General features: G+C 39.9%; 3 protein-coding genes across 3 annotated transcripts; 2 read left to right on the top strand and 1 right to left on the bottom strand.

The window, feature by feature from the left end:
* Positions 1-128: 128 nt before the first annotated feature.
* LOC118325111 (iron-regulated protein FrpC-like) lies at positions 129-5,064 on the top strand (the record flags this gene model as incomplete). Its single annotated transcript, XM_035657670.1, is given in 1 exon segment — positions 129-5,064. A coding segment is annotated over 1 exon segment (4,112 nt), but the record flags the coding sequence as incomplete, so codon positions are not given.
* Positions 5,065-10,154: 5,090 nt separating this feature from the next.
* Positions 10,155-13,670, top strand: LOC118326239 (D-amino-acid oxidase-like). Its single transcript, XM_035659204.1, has 7 exons — positions 10,155-10,228; positions 10,946-11,000; positions 11,184-11,288; positions 11,384-11,466; positions 11,725-11,842; positions 12,513-12,611; positions 12,692-13,670. Exons 1-7 carry the CDS (start codon positions 10,188-10,190, stop codon positions 12,815-12,817), a joined length of 627 nt encoding a protein of 208 aa, XP_035515097.1. The 5' UTR covers positions 10,155-10,187; the 3' UTR covers positions 12,818-13,670.
* A 94-nt stretch (positions 13,671-13,764) lies between these two features.
* On the bottom strand, positions 13,765-21,984 carry svopa (SV2 related protein a). The gene is made up of 16 exons (XM_035659205.1): positions 21,862-21,984; positions 20,317-20,474; positions 19,961-20,046; positions 19,756-19,854; positions 19,178-19,249; positions 18,884-19,008; positions 18,730-18,793; positions 18,447-18,572; positions 17,573-17,701; positions 17,408-17,481; positions 17,186-17,262; positions 16,608-16,712; positions 15,218-15,329; positions 15,050-15,131; positions 14,853-14,942; positions 13,765-14,762 (listed from the first exon to the last, which is right to left on the bottom strand). The coding sequence occupies exons 1-16, from the start codon at positions 21,894-21,896 to the stop codon at positions 14,550-14,552; spliced, it is 1,647 nt and encodes a 548-aa protein (XP_035515098.1). The 5' UTR covers positions 21,897-21,984; the 3' UTR covers positions 13,765-14,549.
* Positions 21,985-22,078: the final 94 nt, after the last annotated feature.

The following is a 22,078-nucleotide window of genomic DNA, read 5'->3' as shown; positions in this document are numbered from 1 at the left end:
TGAACAAATACACAGTCACATAAAAGCAAAATATGGAGAAAATCTGGAAGGGTTGCACTTCCAGGAGGGCAGTGCCAGAATGGAAAATGGACAGTTCATATTTAACGTTGTGTCTGAGGGTACTGATATTGAACCTGTTGAGTTTAGGGTTGCGTTATCTCCAGAGAGCCAACACTACAATGAAAAGATGTTGAAAGGCATTGACACAGCAGTCCATGACCTAGAGACACATGTTTCAGTCTCCTCCCATAAAGTCAACACGCTTGTAGAGCACGTTGGGACTGCTGTTGGGACGCTGGGCCTCATGCTGGGGATGAAAGGATTTTTTAATGCCTATGAACAGGGTGATGTCAAAGATGGTGTGGTGGGAACTTTGCAAACGACTCATGGAGTGATAGCTATGACAACGTCTGTTATTGCGAGACAAACTCTGTCCTCAGAGGCAAGAATTGCCAGAGCTGCAACAGCAATCATGGAAAGTCCTGTAATGAAGGGCACAATGACTGTTATACCATTAATTGGGATTGGATTTGGGATATACAATTATGAACAAGATATGGAGAGAGGTGACACACAGGGATACATTGATGCTGCCTTAGATGGTGTTATGTTGGAACTGGATGTTGTTGAAATCATGCAGCCTGAACTGGCACCATTTATAATGCCTATAAACCTGGCCCTATCAGTAGTCCGGATGGCCATTGATGACATTTATATGGGCATACAGAATGAACTGAACAGCCTCCCAAAGGATGCTGGAGTTCCAGAAAAACTGCTGGCTGTTTTTCGTGGCTTTGGGAAGGGAATTTTGCATTTTGGAATTCATGTGGCAAGTATCTTTTATGATTGGTGTTATGATGAAATTGAGGAGGGACACAGACTAGTTGCACAGATATCAGATTATCACAAATATTACAGAGTTACAAAAGAACAGGATGGAACAAGCGCCATTGATTTTAGTGGTGGGGACTCTGCTTGGAACGGTGGTGGTATTAACTTCTGTTTGGCAGACCAGGGACAGTCTGAATTCTGCATGAACTATTTTGTGTCTAGCGATGAGAGTTTTAGACAGAGGTGTTGGAAGATTGATACATATGGAAACAAAGATATTATGCTTGGCCTGGGGGAATCACATCAGTTAGAGTACAAGACACTACAGAAAAAAGTACTTATATTCATACCAGCCGGCTCTGTGACAGTGGTTTCAGGTTATAAAGCTGTATCTAATTCCAGATATGGGATATACAAAGGGAATAGAGATTCTAATCGTTTTTTTGCAATTCAGAAAGCAGATGACCAACATATGATTGAAGTCATGTTATGTTATTATTACGAGCTTTATGGTGAACCAGGTGATGATATATTCTTCCTCGGTCCACAGAAAAGTTACGTTAAAGGCTCTGGTGGAAAAGACACATACATCATTCCAGAAAACGGAGGGAAAACAATTATTAACAACTACGATCCTTCCAAAGCATTAGACACTCTTCATTTTAGTGTTAATTACAGTGACATTTCTGTGTCTAAATCTGGAGATGATGTTGTGTTAATGTATGCGGGGAGTCATACGGTCACCATAGAAGGGTGGTTCGTAGGGGAACTGTATCGTCACATGAACATCATGTCAGGAGACGGGGTCTTATTTGAGATTTCTTCTACTGTGGTTTCTTCTGTCAGGCTGATGGCCACAGGAATTAACATGATGTTTAAGAATCGCAGCGAAATTGTGAATGCTTCACAACCACTTTTAAGTTCAGTAACAACCATCTTTGGGTCTCGGTACGATGATGTGCTCATTGGGAATGAAGAGAAGAATCTGATGGATGGAGGAGGAGGTAGAGATCATTTAATCGGTGGTGAAGGAGAAGACATGTACATACTGAAAGCCAGACAACAGTCCTCAGTATTTATTGAAAATTACTCCAGAGACAATAAAACAGACATGGCCATAATAGAAGCAAATCTTCACACTTTTAATGTCAGGATAGATGGTGATAATGTTGTTCTGAACGCTTTCCATGAGAATACAGCCATCAATGTGACTTTAGTGAGGTGGTTCAGATCACCAGCAGACAGACACTTGCTTGTTGTGACAAAAGATCTGATAACTTTCACAATCTCTGATAACAAGACTGACTGCCTACGGACTGATCCCTTCACCAAGTGCATAAAAAGTCGCAACATTGACTACAGCAGCTCTCCATCTGCTCTAGTGGTAGACCTTCAGGAGGACGAGGCTTTTCACAGCGTGACAGAGGTCCGCGGGTCAGCATTCGACGATGTCATCAGAGGGAACAAAGAACACAACGTTGTTGTTCCAGGAAGAGGAAATGATTTTATGCAAGGTAAAGGAGGAGAGGACTGGTACATTATCACACCAGGACAAGGAGTAAAAACCATCAACAATCAATCACCAGATCTAACCGTGGACATACTCTTTCTAAAAGAAGAATATCAGAACATCACATGCACGTGTGAAGGACAGAACATCACAATTTCGGTCTACGGCAGAAAAGATGTTATTTTACAGAACTGGTTTAATTCAAAGAGTTATCAGCACCTGCAGATCAAGACCAGTGATGGAATAACAGCTGAACTGATGTCCAACCGCAGCAGCTGTGACAAGTTTTTATTGGTACCCTTAACTGTTGACTATAGAAACCAGAAACCTGAATCACTTCAAACAACTGAGATATCAGATGAGGTATTTTTATCCAAATATGATGAGTGTTTCAGATACCGAAGCAAAAATTCAGAGGACAGACACCTGTGCGACCTTCAAGGCAAAGTAATGTTAATGAATAATACCAATTCAGTGAAAGAAATGTATGGCTCCTCAGGTTTCGACATCATGGCTGGGAACAGCAATGAGAATTTGCTTGATCCTTACACTGGGGGTGGACTGATGTTTGGAGGTGAAGGAAAAGACACCTACATAATCAAACATGAGTATGGAACCAACTTAATGATTGATAACTTTGCAGAAGATCAGAATATTGATACTGTGATGGTTGATATGGATTTCCTCGGTGGCAGTCAAGTTGCACTGGAATCAACAACAACACATCTGAATGTGATGATCACGACAAAAGGGGAACAACTAAAATTGAGTTTGATCAATTACACAAAAGGCTACCAACATCAGCACCTGGAATTCCAGAGCTCTGACGGAGTGAAATTTAAACTGAAATCACTAAACTCAACTGTAGATGACTCTTTCTTTCACATTGAAGCTTTCAAAGTCACTTTGAAACAGTCTCAGGCTGACTGCCATTTGGACCTCAGCTTTCAGAGGAATCTGTCTAAAGTCCATACAGTGCAGGGCTGTTCCTCCCTGCCCAATAACATACTGGGTAATGCTCAAGACAATGCTCTAATTGGTGGCTGGAGGGACGACGTGTTTGAAGGAGGCGAAGGAAATGACACACTGATTGGAGGGAACGGAAATGACATCCTCTTTGGTGACTTGGGAGACGACACTCTTTATGGCGAGGATGGAAATGACACTATGATGGGAAACTGTGGCTGGGATGTCTTCATTCCTGGATATGGGGCTGATCTAGTGGACGGAGGTCCTGGCAGAGACACTGTTCTGTACAAGGGCGATCATGACACAGGTAAAGGGGTTTATGTTAACCTGCTGACTGGACAAGGCCGCTATGCTGACGCTGAGGGGGACGTGTTGAAAGACGTGGAGACGGTCATTGGCACCATTTATTCTGATATCTTGGTGTCTGGTTACGGAAGTTCTCTTCTCAAAGGCTCGGATGGCAATGACATCTTGGTGTCCACTGGTGGTGATTACCTGGTTGGGGGTGAAGGAAATGACATTTACATGGTGGCTTTTGACCAGGGTTCAGTCGCCATTAACAACTGTGCAAAGGACAATGCCACAGACGTCTTGTACTTCAGCTCACGCTCAACACACCAATTTGACTGCCAACTGTTATCTGACAGAGTTCTTCTGACTTTCATTGGACTTAATCATACTACTGTTGAAATTTCAGTAGAAAGCTGGACCAGTGATGATAATGAATGTGGTCATTTGAAGTTGATTTTCAGAGAGGAGGAGGTGTCGGTGGACGGCATGGTACAAGAGTGTCAGTTAAGACAGAAGGAGGCCATTTGGTCTTTAGCCATACGTTGGATTATCAGCACCAGTCTTGTCCTCTTTCACTGTATTTTCATTTTATGGAAATGCAGAAAATCAGAAAACAACAAAAGATGCAGAAAGAAATGAAAGGTTGATGCAGAATTAGTTTCCATGTTCTTTGATGCAATGTACAATTCTGTGGTGCTACAGCTGAAATGTATATTTGAATGTGAGAACACAGTATCTGAATTTTGTCAACCATTTGTTGTTCTTGTTCTTCATCTTCATTTATCATTTGTTGCTTGCAATTATTTGTAGTCGTTGGGTGTCTAGCATTAGTTTCTAGTTAGAAGTAAGGTGTCTGAATGGATCACATTTAGTAATCAATCAACTACATATTGAGGAAAAAAATACTTATATCAATATTATAATAAAATACATCCTGGGCCTTGCTGCTTTTAGCTTGGGTACATATAGATTATCATGACAATGGACATCACTGTCATATAATCGCATAATTGAGAAAATCAGTCTTGAATATTTTGGTTCAATTTTACCTTAAGGCCAACCAATCAAAGCCAGTTAGGGCGTATTTGGAGGCCTAAAACAAGGTATATCTAACATTCTGACCACAGTTATCTGTGACATGGGCTTTGTAAAACACTGTACTAAAAAAGGTTTAGGACTAGCTAGCTTTTGGGATACCCTTTACACCTTTCACACATGTAGCCAAACACTGTCTAGATACACTAGGGTTATAGGTTAGTGCCACCATTGCATGTTTTGAGTTGTTTTTTTAGATAAGTTAGTTGAGCCTTTTGTTTGTATTTTGTTTACTGGCAGTTAGTAGTTAAGGCTCAGTTTTGTTATATTATTTGAATTTTATTTTGCACAACCGCCCCGTCCAAAACCCCCTCACACTTCTGAGAATATTTGTCTTTATTAATAGCAATTTGTAAAATAAATCTCCTTAACTGTCACAACTATTTTTTACTTGGCAATTTCTTTGGTTGTTGTGTTTTCATCTTTTTCCCTTCTTAAAAAGAGGATGTAACAGGATGACCTAACACCTACTGTAGGCTACATGATGTGCATTGCTCCTTTTTAATATTGTTTTTAGGGGTTTCCCCTTTATAGGATAGGACAGCTAAAGATAGACAGGAAGGGGGTCGAGAGAGGGGACATCACGCAGCAAAGGGCCACAGTTTCGGAGTCGAACCCTGGGCCGCTGCAGCAAGGAGTCAGCCATGGTACATGGGGCGCCAGCTCTACCGCTATCCGGGTGCCCCATGTGCATTGCTATTTTAATAATAATTGAATGTGATAAGGCTAAAACAACAAATTGGACTTAAGCAAAGGCAGATTTTTGCTGTTGGAAGAAAGACTTAAGCCTTTATGTGTTTCTTAAGCCTATCGAATCACTGTTTCAAGCTAGGCTTATGTCATTCTTCTCTACAAAGACAGTGGTTAGAACAACTTGATGGTTTTCCTCTGAGAAAGAGATGTGACTAAAAATGATGTACTAAAACATCAGGGTTTATAAGTGTATCTTATTGGCTACAGACAGTTTGCTTGTGCAAGCTTACATTTTAATAGAACTTTAAAATCAATTAGTATTCTGGTCTGGCTAATGGTGGCTGTTATATTAATATGATGAACTCTTTATACCTTAACAAGGGAGAACCACAGGGCTGCACTGCCACCTACTGTCCATAGGTGAAAGCACACTTCCCAGGAAGTTATGTAGATCCTTCTGCTTTTCTACTGTTTTAAATAAGACAGTACATTTCAAAGTTCAGAAATTAATAATAAAAAACATCAATAAAAAAATGTGACCATACAGTTAGTGTGCGTCACAAGACGTAGCACAACTTTTCCTTCATCTTCATCTTCAGAAGTTTTCTGATGACTCCGCTGTGGTGAGGTGTATCAGCAGGGGGGGATGAGACTGAGTACAGTTGTCTGCTGGGGCAGCAGGTTGAGGGTAGCAGACGCTAACAGACTCAATAAACAGATCCACAAGGCCATTGAGGTTGTGGGAGTGGAGCTGGACTCTTTGACGGTAGTGTCAGAGAGGAGGACGCTGACAAAGCTTTATACCATCTTGGACAATGTCTCCCACCCACTCTACAATGAAAACTCTGATGACTGAGTCCATCAGTCATTAAACTGGTGCTGTTAAAGTGCAATAAGTCAATTAAGGTGCAATACACTTGATTATTATGTCATTCTTTGTATATATCTATAACTTCTGCCAAACCACAATCTTTAGAACTCATTACTATTTAACTTCCGTAAGTAATACTGTGGAATATGTTTACATTTACATTTACTTTGTATATAGGCTCTTATTATCTTATTATATCTCTTAGGCTCTTATTATGTCTATTTCAATTTTTATTTTTACTTTTACTATATTCATATACCTATACATTCATTTATATGCTATATATTGTGTTAGATATTGTATATTAGGACTATTTCTTTACCGTTGTGTGAGTAGAACAACTGTAGAGCTCATTAAAGTGATTTATCAGGGTGGAAAAACAGCTCAAATAATGGTTACTGGCCCCCTTTTGTTAAATATGGAAGAGTAGTCTTATGTCACTGTTTATGTTACAGGCCTCAGTTTAATGAAGACTACAAACAGGTGTGTGTACCTGAGGAAACAGCAAAAAGAAATGAAGCAGGCAGATGTGTGTCTCTTTCTAAAGCGTCTTCTCAAGTTATTTTCTTTTGCCAACTGCAAATAATTAATAATCAGAAACACCAATAAAAAAATGTGACCATACATTTTGTGTGCATCACACAGTGATTTCTAATGCCACCTTTAGATATTTATATTCAATACTTTACTAATGTGCCACAATAATGTGTGTGATGTTGTTGTTTAAATCAATTTATATATCAGGTATATCAGATATACCCACTTATTTTTCAGTCAATATCAACTTCAAAAAGTATAATATAGTACTATAAAACACACTAATGATGATACATACAACATATTGGGGATGCTGTGTAACAAATGTGGGTGCTTTACATTCACTTTACATGCTTTTAACATTCAGGGAACTGCATGTTTTTGTCTTTAGAAGACCAGTTTTCTCCTGAAGTCTGGCTCATTAAACTGTCTGTTGCTTATGGGAGGGAGCCCTCAGTTTGGCGTAGATGGAAGGCTTCTCTGAACTCCACACTTGATGGCTGTCACCACTATTTGATCAATCATTGTTAATATTTATTCATTGTTATTTGTATATTGTATTAATATTGGTCTCCGTAAGTTAGGGCATTGAAAGTTCACCTCTCAACCTCCAAACTCCTCCCACTGTCTACCCGTGTCACCAGTGGATGTCATTATTGCTGTCATGAAAGTTATTATAAATAGGACTGGTCTCAGGCTTTAGCTTCAGCTCTGGGGGGGTTTCGGGGGACACACGGTGACTCGAAGCCCGGTAGACGCCACTGAGCTTTCAGGCTCGTGGCAACACCTTGTCCCATGCCTGACCTGTGCGCACAACGGTCTGGCAGGGCATGACCCCCAGAGCTCCTGTTTTGAAAAGGACAAACCCCAAATATACTCTCTCTCCTCTGTTCCTTTCCCACTTTTTTCTGTCCCTTCTTGTTTCTCTGTCCTCTCGTTTCTTCTCTTTCTCTTTTCCCCCAAAAACAAAAAATAATTGTCCTATGGACACAAAGGAAAATGGTTCACATTTCCTTTAAATCAATCAAAAATTCAACCTAATTTTTGTTTCATTTTTGTTTACTTTGCAGTAGTTGTTGCTGCTTTGTTGGATAAGAACATTAAAATGATTGAGTTATCAATAAACAGTCCACATATTTGATCCTTTAATTACTGTTAAGCACTCAATGTTTACAGGAATGAACTCATAGTTCTGCTGCAGACTTTGGTTTGAATAGTTTAACATGGGAAGATAATGCTTCAGATCTGGCCTGTGAGTTTACAATAACATCATGAACCGCACTTGTTTTAAGTAGACAGTTATCAGTTTATTCTCAATCACTTTGTACCTTATTTTAGATAAGGTAACACATTATGATTAAATGGTTTGATGCGTTCAAATGTCCATTTAAGCTCATTACCAGTGATTTCATCAGGGTGGGAAAAACAGCTCAAATAATGTTACTGGACATTTTGTTAAATACTGGTGATAAATCATTTATAATTGAATGTTAAAGGTTAGCAACCATGTGAAAGTGGAAGGTTTGAATCCTGATTTCAATTTCAGAATTTCAAAATTCAAAATCAAACAGAGGTTGGAAAGGTCTATGTATTATTATTTATTCAAATTCTATTCATTTTATTTTTTTATTCTGTTTTATTCCACTGTAGTTTATATTGTCCTCTCATATTTGTTAATTGTATCTTATTTTTTATGTTATTAAATCCAAACTTAAATGTGTATACTTGTATTTCTAATGGCATTTTAAGTTGAACAGTGCGTCTGCGAAAATACTTCACAGCGCTTCACTTGTTCCTACTGATTTTGGTTATGTTTACAGCCTTTTTCCAAAAGGGGAATTCAATTATTGTTTTCTTCAAAATTCTACACACAATAATCCGATAATGACAACCATGAAAAAAGTTTGCTTTTGTTAATTTATTCATAAATAAAGAACAAAAATGTAACATGTACGTAGAATTCACATTTTGTTCTGTTCAGTACTTTTGTTTAAGCACCCGTTGGCACCAATTAACCAGCCTCAAGTCTTTTTGTGAGTATGAAGCTACAGAGCTTGGGCGGACGGATTATTGGACAGTTTCTCCATTGGTTCTTTGCAGGGAGGCTGTTTCCTTCCAGACATGATGTTTGGCATTCAGGCCAAAAGGGCTAAATATCAGACAGAATTTTGAGTTTTCAAGGTGTGGAAAACAAATTGAAAACTAATAATATAGTGATTTGATTGGGATTATAAAGAAAAGTGAACATTTTCCTTTGTGTCATAGACACAATATTTTTGTTTTTGGGAGGAAGAGAGAAAAGAAAGAGAAGGAGAGGACAGAGAAAAGAAGACAGAAAAAGCAGAAAAAGGAAGAACAGAAGGAAAGTGGGAAATGACAGAGAGAGAGAGATATTTTTGGGCTTTGTCTTTTTCACAGGGAGCTCTGGGGGGTCATCCTTGCCAGTGACTGTTGCGCACCGGTCAGGCATGGGAAGGGTGTTGCCACGAGCCTGAATCTCAGTGGGTCCTACCGGCTTCGAGGTCACCCATGGGTGTCCCCAAAACCCCCCCAGAGGCTGAAGGCTAAAGGCCTGAGACAAGTCCTATTTATACTAACTTTATGACAGTTCATAATGACATCACTGGGTGGACCACTGGCGGTAGAAGTTGGGAGGGAGTTTGGAGGGCTGAGAGGGTGACTTCATCCCTCAACTTACAGTCATATATTAACCAGATTAATAATTAATTATATTAAATCTTAAAGCATGTAAAGTGTAATGTAAAGCACCCACATTTTGTTTACACAGCATCCCCAATATTGTTGTATGCTATTCATCATCAGTGTGTTTTATAGTTCTCATATTGACACTTTTTGAAGTTGATACTGTTCTTTTTCTGTGATCAACACATGGTGTTTGCAGGTTATTGGCCCTGAATTTTATCCCTCCATGATGAATTGACAGGCAGGACAGGACAGAACGGACCGATCAGGGGCCTGTAGCTGCTGGTCGTCCTGCCACTGAAAGCAAAAACCCAGATGAACATTAGTTACTTGTTAGATAGTGTATTATTTAATGCTGAACATCTGATCGTTTCCAAACAGACTTTTGCTGTGTATCAGACACAAGAATACAGAAAAATGTCTTCCAAAGATGTATTATAATAATGTATATAATGTATCACAGAATGTTTATCCAGATAAAGGGATTGTTCTGATTTCTGATGCTTTCTCCAGGTGACTTACTGTAAATGTTTTGTATGTGAAATCTCTCTGCATCATTGATCTGTTTGTTTTTACCTCTCTAAACAATATATTGCTAATCTTTAGGATTGTATGTATAATTCTGTGTTCAGCAGCTCTAACACATCTGTCTGTTCTTCCAGTTATGGGTGGTTCAACACTGCTCTCATGGTGGAAGGTAAATCCTATTTGCCTTGGCTGATGGATTGGTGAGTGATTAACTTCTCTCTTAAGTAACTCTCCGTGTTGTATCAGCACTTTATTTACCAGAACTCAGAAGAGTTCAACTCAGTTAATCTGGTGCAGTGCAACATAATTTATTACCAATAAAAAGGTCAAAGGAGGCACCAGATTGCTTGTTAAATACACTGGTTATTCACTTGTTTAAATTCCTAATTTCTTTTGTTTACCATTTACTATATACTGTGATTTTTTTGAATCACTTTTATGGGGGATATATATATACATATATATATATATATAAGTGCAAAGTAAAAAGTGTACAGTTTACACTAACTGAGTGCTAACCAGCATGCAGTGCTGTAGTCAAGACCACCTTTGTCGAGTTTAGGATTAGTCGAGTCCAAATGAGAGAGACAAGTCCAAGTACTGACAAGAAAAACTCTGAGAACTCAAGTCTGAGAACTGGTCTCGAGGTACTACAACACTGATGCATCACGCAGGCGTGAGAAAAAGGCACATTTAGACAGCTGCCAGATGGGAATGATCTTGTTAGTGTCTGAAATGTTCTTAAAATGTTTCCATCTGACACATTGTCCTCAACATACGAGTCCCTATACGCTGTATAATGAATAGTAAACACAGCCTACCAGTTGTTTTTCTTAATCTATAGTGTTAGGTCAAAAACTTGACATTTTTAGGGGGGGTTCTGGACCTCATTGTCTGTTTTTTTGTGTCATTCTCAGGTTGCAAAAAAGGGGTGTGAAATTTTACAACAGGAAAATAGAGTCCTTCAAGGAGGTTAGTGAAGGCCTTTAAATTTTATAGTTGCCTATACAGTATATATTTATTATTCGATTTTATACAGTCTGTAATATAACATCCAGAATATTGTATTTATTCCAGCTTACATTAAGAGATACTCACAAAATGTGTTATCACTTGTCATATTTGTTATCTCTTATCATGCGTCCCTGTATTTAGCTGGCAGAAACTGGGGCAGATGTGATAATAAACTGCACGGGGATAAGATCAGGAGAGCTCCAGCCAGACCCCGAGCTCAAACCAGGCCGCGGTCAGATAGTGAAGGTGAGAGAGGACGGGTTCAAATGTCTGTTAATAGTTCATATAACCAGCTGTAAAGGAACCATGTAATAGCGGTTGAACCTTCCTCTGTTTCTCAGGTGGACGCTCCGTGGATCAAGCATTGGATTCTTACCCACAATTTTACAACAGGAGTCTACAATTCACCGTACATCATTCCAGGGTAGATGTAGTTACACAAAAACACTTATGAACACTGAACTTAGATAGATGTACAGTATCATATATAATGCACATACAGTGTTAGTTTCTATATAGTGATTATTTATGAAATATAGCTTTATTCCAACCATATGTCCAGTTGCCATGGCCCATTCTGTTGCTTTCTGCCAGAGCACTTGTAATTTGGGATGCTTTTTGTAGCCAGAAAGCTACAAAGCCAAAGTGGTTTCGTGACCTAACTTCACATCTGTGTGTGCAGGAGTCGTCTCGTGACAGTTGGCGGGGTTTTCCAGTTGGGAAACTGGAGTGAACAGAACAACTCCACCGACCATAAGAAGATCTGGGATGGCGCTTGCCAGCTTGAACCCAGTCTCAAGGTATCAAAATGTTGTTTCTTTAACATGCCATAAAACGAATTACTCTCTCATCTGTAATACATTATTTACAGCAAGTGCTAAAGTACAGTATATCTAGAATACAGTCCTTAAACATTTAAGTGACAATTTGGTGCACAAATACTCAAATCTGAAGGCACAAAACCCACTTGATTTAAAGATATAATGTGTAGCATTTCCTGATTAAAATGTCTATGAACACTAGACCAATGTTATATATTACCCACAATGTTTTTAACAATGTCCAAACCCAGAGAAATCTGTTATTTTATTCAAGTAACGGTGCATTTTACCGCTCATTTCCCCTTTGCACATGGATTTTGGTTGTGGACGTTTTATCCAGTTTTAAGCCACATTTTTATAATACTCTTTTTAGTTCTTGGTTGTTTTTAACTATATATTTTAACCAGATGAAGGATTTTAGTCATCAAACGTCTCGATCTTAAGTTATCAGAGAAACTAGCAGAGCTAACGTTAGCAACTCCCATCATCCCACGCTACTACACAAAACTTTTGTTATTGTTTAGATGTGAGAGACTCCACCTAGTGGCAGAATTTACATATTGTACGTACCTAAACAAAGAACTTGTAAAGTGTGTGTGTAGGCTTTCAAGCTTGAGAAAGATTATGTCTTGTTGTTCTCTAACCACAGAATGCCAGGATAGTAGAGGACTGGTCCGGCCTCAGGCCTGTCCGCAGCAAAGTCCGACTGGAGAGGGACGACATAAAGTCTGGTGCAACTTCAATAGAGGTAAACCTTAACAGCTAAGCAGTGCTTTAAATATTAATTTCTGGTCACTTAACTTCTGAAATATCGTTGCTCTCATTCAGGTGATTCACAACTACGGCCATGGAGGCTTTGGACTCACCATTCACAGAGGCTGTGCCCAGGAGGCAGCGAGGCTCTTCGGTCAGATCGTGGAGCAAAAAGGCAAAGGTCCAAAAGCTCGCTTGTAAATCTGTCCGGCAGCAGTGATTGGTGCTCCTTTTCAAAATTTAAATGTCAGTGCCTTGTATCTCATAAAAAAACACTGATCTTATCCATAACTATCTTTTAAAGCAAACAAATATTCAGCATCATATATTTTTGAGGTAATTACATCACTTTAAAACAACATAATGTATATGTAACGTCCATTATTAATCAACATGTAACAAAGTCAATCATAGGAGGTTTGGGTCATTTAAAAGAAGTATATAAAGTGTCTCTCTTTCACTCATCACACTGTTTAGTAAGAAATAACAACATGAATCCACTGCTCTTTTTGAAAGGTTATTTACTATAGTATCATACACATTTACATCCAGTGCATTGACAAGAATCTGTGCACACAGACACTTAATGCAGCACTATATCTCAAACACTGGCAGGTAAGACTCGCTGGACCTGTACTAGTTAACCTTTTTTAAACAAAACTTTACTCAGTGTGGGCAAAGTCCATCTTCACATCACCTTTGTTACAAACAAAAGCAAAGACAACAACTAAACCAGGTATTGATACAGTATTTACAGAAAGACAGAACGTCCTGCTAAATGGTTGTGTATGCAGCATGGATTTTAGATCTTAACACCATATACTCATGTTAATAAATCATGTAATTCTTACTAACTAGGTTGAGTGTTTGGTGATGAAAATACTTAGATTTAGATTTCCTAATACTTCAATTTACATAATGTTGTGTCCAGTCCAGGATCTGTGATTCCAGTTGGGCTATAATTATGAAATATTGTCGCCTGTATGATGTTATTATGCTCTGATGAGGGCTTTTTCAGATGAATGTAAATAAAATCACCACGTAATGATCAAGACGTGAGGTGGTATTTTCATTATTATTAGAGTAATACCTGCTTTTTTCTCATTTCTTTAGCAGAGAACAAATATCCATCCATGTTGAAATGTGAAATAATACTGACACAAGAAGAAAGAACAGACACAGGATTTCAAAGGGATGCTTACAGTATACGAGGAAGTCAGTGACTCACTGTGCAGTCTGTCATTTCACTGCCTTGTGAATCCTAAATGGAAAAACCACAGACCTTATGTAATCTAATGGTCTGTTGATTCGATGAACTGTTCTTCATTCCAGCAATGCACTTTTTTTTAGAAAGCTGAGTTTGCAATTAGTGTATTTTAACAGGCAATTTGTGTGCACAAGATAATGCTTTGTCTTATCTACGCATTTATGTCCGTTATGCTAGTAGACGCAGCTTTTTCATAAGGTTGAGAATCGTTTCTCAAACGCAAACAGAATAGGTAGTTTTTAAGGCTCCTTGAATTAGTTATTTGAAGCTAACTTCTAACATGTTTACCTTCTTTATTCGGGAATCAAATACTTTGCTTGAAGTATTTGAATTCTCACTTGTTCAAGGATGTTTCACACATCGTTCCACCAATAATATTGTCGATATTGCACTCGTGTAGGTCAGTTGGTCTTTCGCAGTCACTCTGTGCGCAGTTATTCAGTGGCGAAATTGTGACAGCAATGGTGGTTGAAGACTATATAATAATAATATATAATATTGTGCTGCCTGGCTCTCTGAAGCCACTGTGGTGCCTAAACTGAAGAGTCATAGGATGGGACTGGAGATGGACACCGAAAGCTGGTTGAGCTTTTTTTTTCCGCCTCTCCTTGCCTATTTTATCTCACAGTGGTCGCCTCTCTCAGTCGTTCTCCCTCCGCCGTCTCCTCAGCCCTGGGAGACAGGGCTGGACTGAGGGATTCTCTCTGAGTTGTGGGAGGAGTCCCGGCCCACCATCTCCTGGCCCCACTCGCGGTGGCTGGACTCCTGCAGGCCCCGGCCTGTTGTCTCAATTGGCAGGGCACAGGAGGCGATGGCAGCTAGGAGGCAGCAGCAGCAGTACACGGACAGAGCCAGATACACAGACGACTCCAACATCACCTGCAGGATGTAGCCCGGGGACAGACAGAGAAATTATCACCGCTTTCTTATGATGTGGGATATTTAAATGAGGAAGCTGAAGGGCGTTACCTGTGCAACAAAAGGAGTAATGAGGGCTCCAACTCTGGCCATTCCACTGCTTGTTCCCAGACCTAAAGCCCTGGTCGCTGTCGGGTACACCTGCAGAGTTTCAGAAAATACTGAGGAGGCTGCCCTGATGTTTGCTCTCTTCACTCAGTTATTGATCTCATCTGAGCTGTACTATTAACTGTTTGCAAGTATCATACCTCTGGAGTGTACACATAGGCAGCCTGAAATCCTCCCGCGATGAAAGCTCTGGCAATGAATATCAACACTGTCATGGAAACCCTGCAACAGAGAAACCAGTAATGCTGGTTAAATAAATGATGGAGCCGCAATTTCATGTTTAACAATCTCACTAGTATCCAGCTTACCTCCCAACACAACCGTAGAGTGGAATGATGCACATAGAGAAGATGAAGAAACACAACGCCATGGTCTTCCTCCTTCCCAGTCGATCAATGGCCCACAGTGTCACCAGCAGTCCTGTGTAACAATGCAAAACTCCATGTTTGTCAAATGTCACATGCAGGATTGCTCTTTGTTTCAGTGCAGTAATTAATTTATGCTTTTATGTATTACTATGTGCACAGATCTATCTCAAGCCAGACATTTTGACATATCATTGGAGGAAAAGCAGAGGTTTAACTAATAATGTTAATGATGGCTCCATTTTATATAGGTGAGCTGGTAGTCAGTGAGCCGGCGTGCCAGACTGAATGTAGCCATCATTAGTGGACAATTATTGTAGCTGCAGTTAGATAACTTTCATAAAAATGACTATATTGTGTCCCTTCTCCCGAAACTTCAGACTTAGGAGAATTAAAATCCAGTTGTCTTTGTTAAAATCAATGTAATGCTGCTGAATGCAAGCCTTTCCATCTTCCAAGCTAATTTTCTCCACAATTACAAAGGATCCAAGGATGTGGTTGGATTTCAAATCAGTAGAGGGGTGCCAACAAAAGTAAGGTTGTAAATAATTATTTTTTGAAGGGGTAACTGTAATATTCTAACTGAAATGTATTGGTAATTAGTTACACTACTAGTTACTGGGGAAACAACTGCCCAACACTGATCCCTACAGTTGTATATTAAACCTGAAAGTCAGGTTCCTCTGGCTCCTCCTGGTGCCCCTGATGGCATTTGTAAGAATCCACCGGGCCTGAATGAAAACAACCAATCAGAGCCAAGGAAGAGTCTCAACAATCAACTATCTTCAAGCTACCATCTCAAAGCCTCTTTCTATCTTTGTCAGCTCTGGTTGTTTTCAGGTGGATTCTTGCAGATGCCAGTGGGAGCACCATGAGGGGTCAGAAGAGCCTGATTATAAGTCTCTTGTACTACTGTCAGGATATAATGAGTTTGAATAAAGTTTCAGCAAATATAACAAAAAGTTATTTTTCATAAATGTACTTACTGCTTCTTTAACACCTTGCCAAACTGTACTCAATGAGACTCTATTAACAATATCATTATGATGGTTTACTTATAAGTTATTGCTGTTCTCCTTAACTGATCTATCCCTATAGAAACAGGTGTAGTAATTACATAGTATTTACCATTATTATGAAGACCTTTTTAGTCCCAAGAAATAACATACCAATAGGTGGAGCAACTAATAAGCATTTACTGGATAATTATCCTTTAATAAAGAACTTGTAGTGAGTACTGAGAAAAAAAACATACAGCATGCAACTGGCAACCACAAAAACAAAACATTATTGACAAATATTGACTTTGTGAAGACATTTATCTGGTGTGTACCTGGGAATTCAGATAAGGTGGTCCACAACAGGTCCTTGTAGTCGTCAGAGTTCAGATATTTACACTCCAAGTTGCATCGGAGCTCCCTCCTATTACCTTTGGACACTAGAGGGAAGCATAAAACAACACAAACGGCAGAGTTCACACCCAGCAGCCTCTGTGTTGCATTTTTTACACAGTATAAATGTAAAGACCTTGATCGTGGCAGACATTTTGATTGGGCAGAGTAGGAAAAGCACAAGTGTAACTAATAATATTAACAATGGCTCTGTTCCATTAGAGTCCTTGTAGCCAGCTTTAATGTTATCAGGTACACCTGTGCTTTTCCTGCTAACAGATGTTACATTTCTTAAAAGTGGTTGATTCTTTCAGTGACTCTGATAGACATTTTCTATGCTTATTCATTCCAAATATAAAGACTGCGCACACAAGTCTCTGTTTAGAATCAGAAATGTTTATCTCACAATTCAACCCACAAGTCACTGAACTACAATATCTCTTTCCTCAGTATACCAAATCAAAATGTGTGTGTCCTTGAATCTGTGAGGGCGTCTGTTGGTGTCGGAGCAGTGACTCACTTCCACACGCGCCTCCCTCCTGAAACAGCTCCGTAGTGAGCAGCACCAGTCCGTAGTAAGAGAAGGCGTTGGCGAACCTGAAGAGACAGAGACACAGGATAAAACAATGGTGGCTCACACAAAGTAAGTGAGAGACTCAGATTCATGTGTCTGTGCCCTTGGAGAACGTAAGGTTGTTTGCAGAGTTGAGAGAAAGGTGGCATTATCATTCACTCCACTTACCAAATAAACCACAGCAGAACTGTAGTCCATCGAAAGTGTGGTGAAAATAAGTCTTGAATCTTTCCACGATCTTCCTAATTAACAGAACAGACACAAAGACAAGTGAACATACAACATACCAGCACATGAATAATGTCCAGAGAGTCTATAGAAACAGGCCTCTACCTGTCTGGCAGCGATAAGTTTTCCCAGTGGCATAGGTGCTCCGTTCTCCGTCGCAATCCGCTTCAGTGTGGCCAGAGCTTTTTCCTGGTTCCCCGTCAGCACGTCGTACCGAGCGCTCTCTGGTAGCCACTGCTCCCAAACCCCCCGCCCCAAAAAACAGACAGGTCAGTTGATAAAGCTGTCATTTGTTATCGTCATATTTCTATTATTATAGTTGTTATTCTCAATATTATATGTTATTTTTGTGTCTCTGTCTCTGTATAATTCAGCCAAATTTAGCAATGTTTTCACTTATGAATGGTATGTGTGCTCATGTAACACTTTTATTATTGGTTGTTTTTTAGTGTAATTATGCCAAACCTTATAATTTCGAAAATACAATCATTTTAGATTGTGCTTGGTATAAAAACCTTTAATAATGTAAAAACATCAGACAGATTTTTTGGATGTATAAATCCTCTTAAAGCCCACTGGGTCACCCACTTGAGCTGTTTAGATTCGCCTATAAATGTTTAAACTTTTGTCAATATGGACAAACTACACATCCTTGGATCAGTTAGATTCTCCAGAATTCAAATCCTTCAGTTCATTTTACAGAAACTATGAGCACCAAAGTATCAAATGATCAAATGAATGAATGCTTAATTTCAATACAAGTAACATTAAATTAAAAATCTTAAATTTAATGTGATAGTATTTCCCATCTTTTCCGAGCTTTCTGAGTCTTGTGCAAAAGGAATTAAAGGCCTAAATAAAGCCAGGTTGGGTTCAGTGATTGAAGCAAATAAAAGCTATTAGTTAAAGCAAAACTGAATTGAAAATTAAATTACATTATTATTACATTACATTTTAAGGCCGATAACGTAATACTCACGAAACATAGGATGGCAAAGATGAAGAGAGGAATGGTAGAAAGGCCAAGCAGCCAACGCCAGCCCAGAGTGGGCATCACCAGGATTGCTAAGAGGACCTCAAACACGGTGCCCAGTGCCCAAAATATCTGCAAGGCAAAATCTAAATTATACAAAATCCTGCAAGCAAAACAAAGCATTTCAGTGCTGTGCAGTTATGCTTGCATGTTCTGTCATCTCTGGATGTTAACACTATTTCTAGGTGGATGATAGAAGTGTGAGACAGTAGTAAAGGGACATCCATACCTCAATCAGCAAGATACACGTGGCTCTGGACTTCATAGGAAGAAATTCAGCATACAGAGTCACCCTTATGAGGAGGGACATTTCACAGTTAATTCTAACTCAAATAATACACTGCACTGTTGTTTGTGAGTAAAGATAGATGTGGATTACTCACGACTGTGGGGCTCCTCCGATGCCAAAGCCCACCAGTGCACGGAGGACGAGGATCCAGCCATAAACAGGTGCAAATGCACTCAACAGGCCATAGAACATAGTCCACAGCACACTCATCTTGAGACCCTGTGTGTGCGTAAGATCAGAACACAACAAGCTGCTAAATAAATGATCTGATGAGGCTCTTCGGGAGAGAAATCCAAAAGCTAAACATCTATAAACTCAAGTATAATGTTCGAAAGAAATATGATATAATAATCTACATGTCAAAACAGAGGCTTTAATTCAAACTTACTGTCTTTCTGCCGTATTTGTCAGCTATATTTCCCCAAAGAAAAGAGCTGATCATCATTCCAATAAACACTGCCTGCACGAGTGAGAAAAAAAAGAGTGATAATGGGATGGGGAATGCTTTAGAGAGCTTAAATGTGCCCTTGACTATGATTTCACTGCACATAGTTGATGCACATCCTGTCAGGTAGCTTTCTGCTTTGGTGAGAGCCACTGGACCTCACTGAATGTGAAATTTTCATGAAATTATCTTCTCACAAACTGTGAATGTTGTATTAATTACACTTTATATGTGTTGTCATGCATTATATAAAAGAACACCTTCAGTAAAATCTGCTCCGCTGTTGTTTTAGGTTGTACTTAGAAAAGTAAATGCTTTTCATTGTCATTCAAATAGGAATATTGCAACACATATCTAGTGACGTTAAACCATTAGGGGCCCCTATTGTTTTCCACATTGTTGTCACTGTTCAATACAAGCACTTACTTCAAAACAATCCCTAAGCACTTGATCAATAACTATCAGGACAGTCATATTGCACTGAAAGCAAGAGCACTTTACAGACATTAGAGAGCTATTACCGATGTAAGCATTGCCACCTCGAGGCTGGGCAGTCTCCATTCACAGTGGAGCTGTGGGGCTAAGATGCTGAGGATCATCATCTCCATAGCATCGGCCATCTGTAACAGAAAACCCACAGACGCACAGTTTACACGTGTTTACTGACAGAATACGGACACAAATACATCTGGAATTAATGTATTTTCAGTAGAGAGCAGTTCTCACCCAGGACAAGCCAGTGAGGATGGAGAGTTTCCACTGAAATGTCCCGAAGCCTATGGCCTCTACGGCATCTTCTACCATGAATGTGTCTGAGGGAAGGAGCAATGCAGAAATCCTTAAATTAGGAGATACAAACCTTCTGTGAACAGAGGTCTAAGAGCTTCTATAAGGAACTGAAGTTGTACACCAGAAGTTGAGAGCAGTGGGTGCTGATGTGACCTCTACATGCCTTTGTCATTTAATTTTGTGATTTAAAGTTAATTCTTGACATTAGAAACACATTAAAGGAAAACATTGCTTGGACTGGAAGGAAAATAGTGAGTGTGAGTTTATTGTAAGCTGTGTGTGCCATACTGTACCATCAGTTGGATTCGCAAACTCCCGAGGAACCGGAGCTCCATCTGCAAGAGCAACAGACTCCAGATCGGTCTGCTCTGCAATCTTGATGACCTGTTCTCTATTCTCGCCATCGTCCTCTGAGCGTGTGCTCTCACCTGTGCGACGAAAGCGGACAACACTACGAAAAAAAGAGAAGTTATATTTTTTAAAGGCCCAGGAGTTAACTTATCCTTCATTGGCCTTGGTCATGGGCACTGACTGGAGAATAAACCTAACACACATGTCTTGATGGTGGAGGAAACCCACAGAAACACAGAGACACCATGCAAAATCCAGACAGAAACTCCCTGCTCCAGCCAGGATTCGAACCCACGTCCTTCATAAGGCGACAGTGCTCACAACAGAGCCACCCCAGTATGTCCAGTCAATTTCAGAGTGCCAGGGCAAAACTGAGCACAAATGAAAGTCAGAGGCTGTTGCCTAGGTGATATGAGCTTTTTCTGGCTGTGATTTTGTGAATGGGTGGTAATACCGTCCTATGGGCGAACCATGTCAGGCCAACTGACAGCTCTGCACACTGCTCTTTACTGCTTGGCAAGCTCATAACACCCAGAGACACGCATGTTTTCCACAGATGGAAAGGTATAATCTTCTCCCAGATGTCGATAATAGATGGTTAAGTGAGGATGAAACACTACAAGAAAACTTGGTGAGTGTCGCCTTAATCACTGTAATTACATAACATAGCCTACTTGCAATGGCAAGTATCAGTGCTGCAGATGAGTTTGTGAGATGCCCAGACACTGAAATGTTCATTTTCAAGCTCTTTAGAGAAAAATATAAGTGAATGTATTTAGCAAAACTGTAACAACCCCTTTAAAATACAGTATTTTGTTTCTCATTATGTTCATGTAACTCTTCTAAGAAGCAAGAATTTTTGTTTTAGCTGAATGTCTTTGAGGAAACGTTCCTCCTGACGACCAGGCTGCACTTGTACGGGCCAGCCTTTAGCTTAATGTACATCAGGGTTGAAATAAATCACGTTAGCCACTGAGTCATGACAGCGGAACAACAACCACAAGTTAACATTAAACGGATCACCTTAGAAATCACAGCAACCCTGTTTCCTGTGAATAAACAAAACCCCCCCTCACAAGAAAATTGTCTTCTTAGGAACAAATGCAACGACTGTAAACAGCAGCTGAACATGCTTATTTTGAATTAAATATGGATGCACGCTGGTATTAAATGCATGCTGCTTTTAAGGAATGAGCGGTTATTTGTGGTCCAGTGAGCTAATCACACAAACACACTGAGAGGCAGTCAGAGGGCGACGCGTCGGGCCAAAAACGTGCTGTCACGGTCGACAGAAGGGACCGAATTAAAAAAAAAAAAAAAAACCGCAACAACAACAACAACAACAACAACAACAAATAAATGTGATTAAAGATTTCTTTCCAAAGCGGTGAGAACAGAATATCTCCGATAAAGGAAGGTCTGCTGCTTTCTCTNNCAACAACAACAACAAATAAATGCGTTAAATGTGCGGGGCGCAGTCTACTCACGGCAGCTGTCTCAGTTGGAACAGATCATCGTCCATTTTGGTGTTTACTGACTGACGCTCCTCCGTTTGGCCTCATCGCCGTTTCACATTATCACGACGAGCAGCGATTTCAGCACCGAGGAGAGCGACCTGCTCCGGGGTGTCCGCCGGCAGCCAATGGGAGGCCGCCGTGCGAGTCACACAGCACGAGACACGCGAGAGAGAGAGAGGGGGGGAGA

Source organism: Morone saxatilis, unplaced genomic scaffold (assembly GCF_004916995.1).
Source record: "Morone saxatilis isolate NCDOM2014 unplaced genomic scaffold, NCSU_SB_2.0 Contig16, whole genome shotgun sequence".
Lineage (NCBI taxonomy): Eukaryota > Metazoa > Chordata > Actinopteri > Moronidae > Morone > Morone saxatilis.
This window is presented reverse-complemented; position numbering and strand designations above follow the sequence as displayed.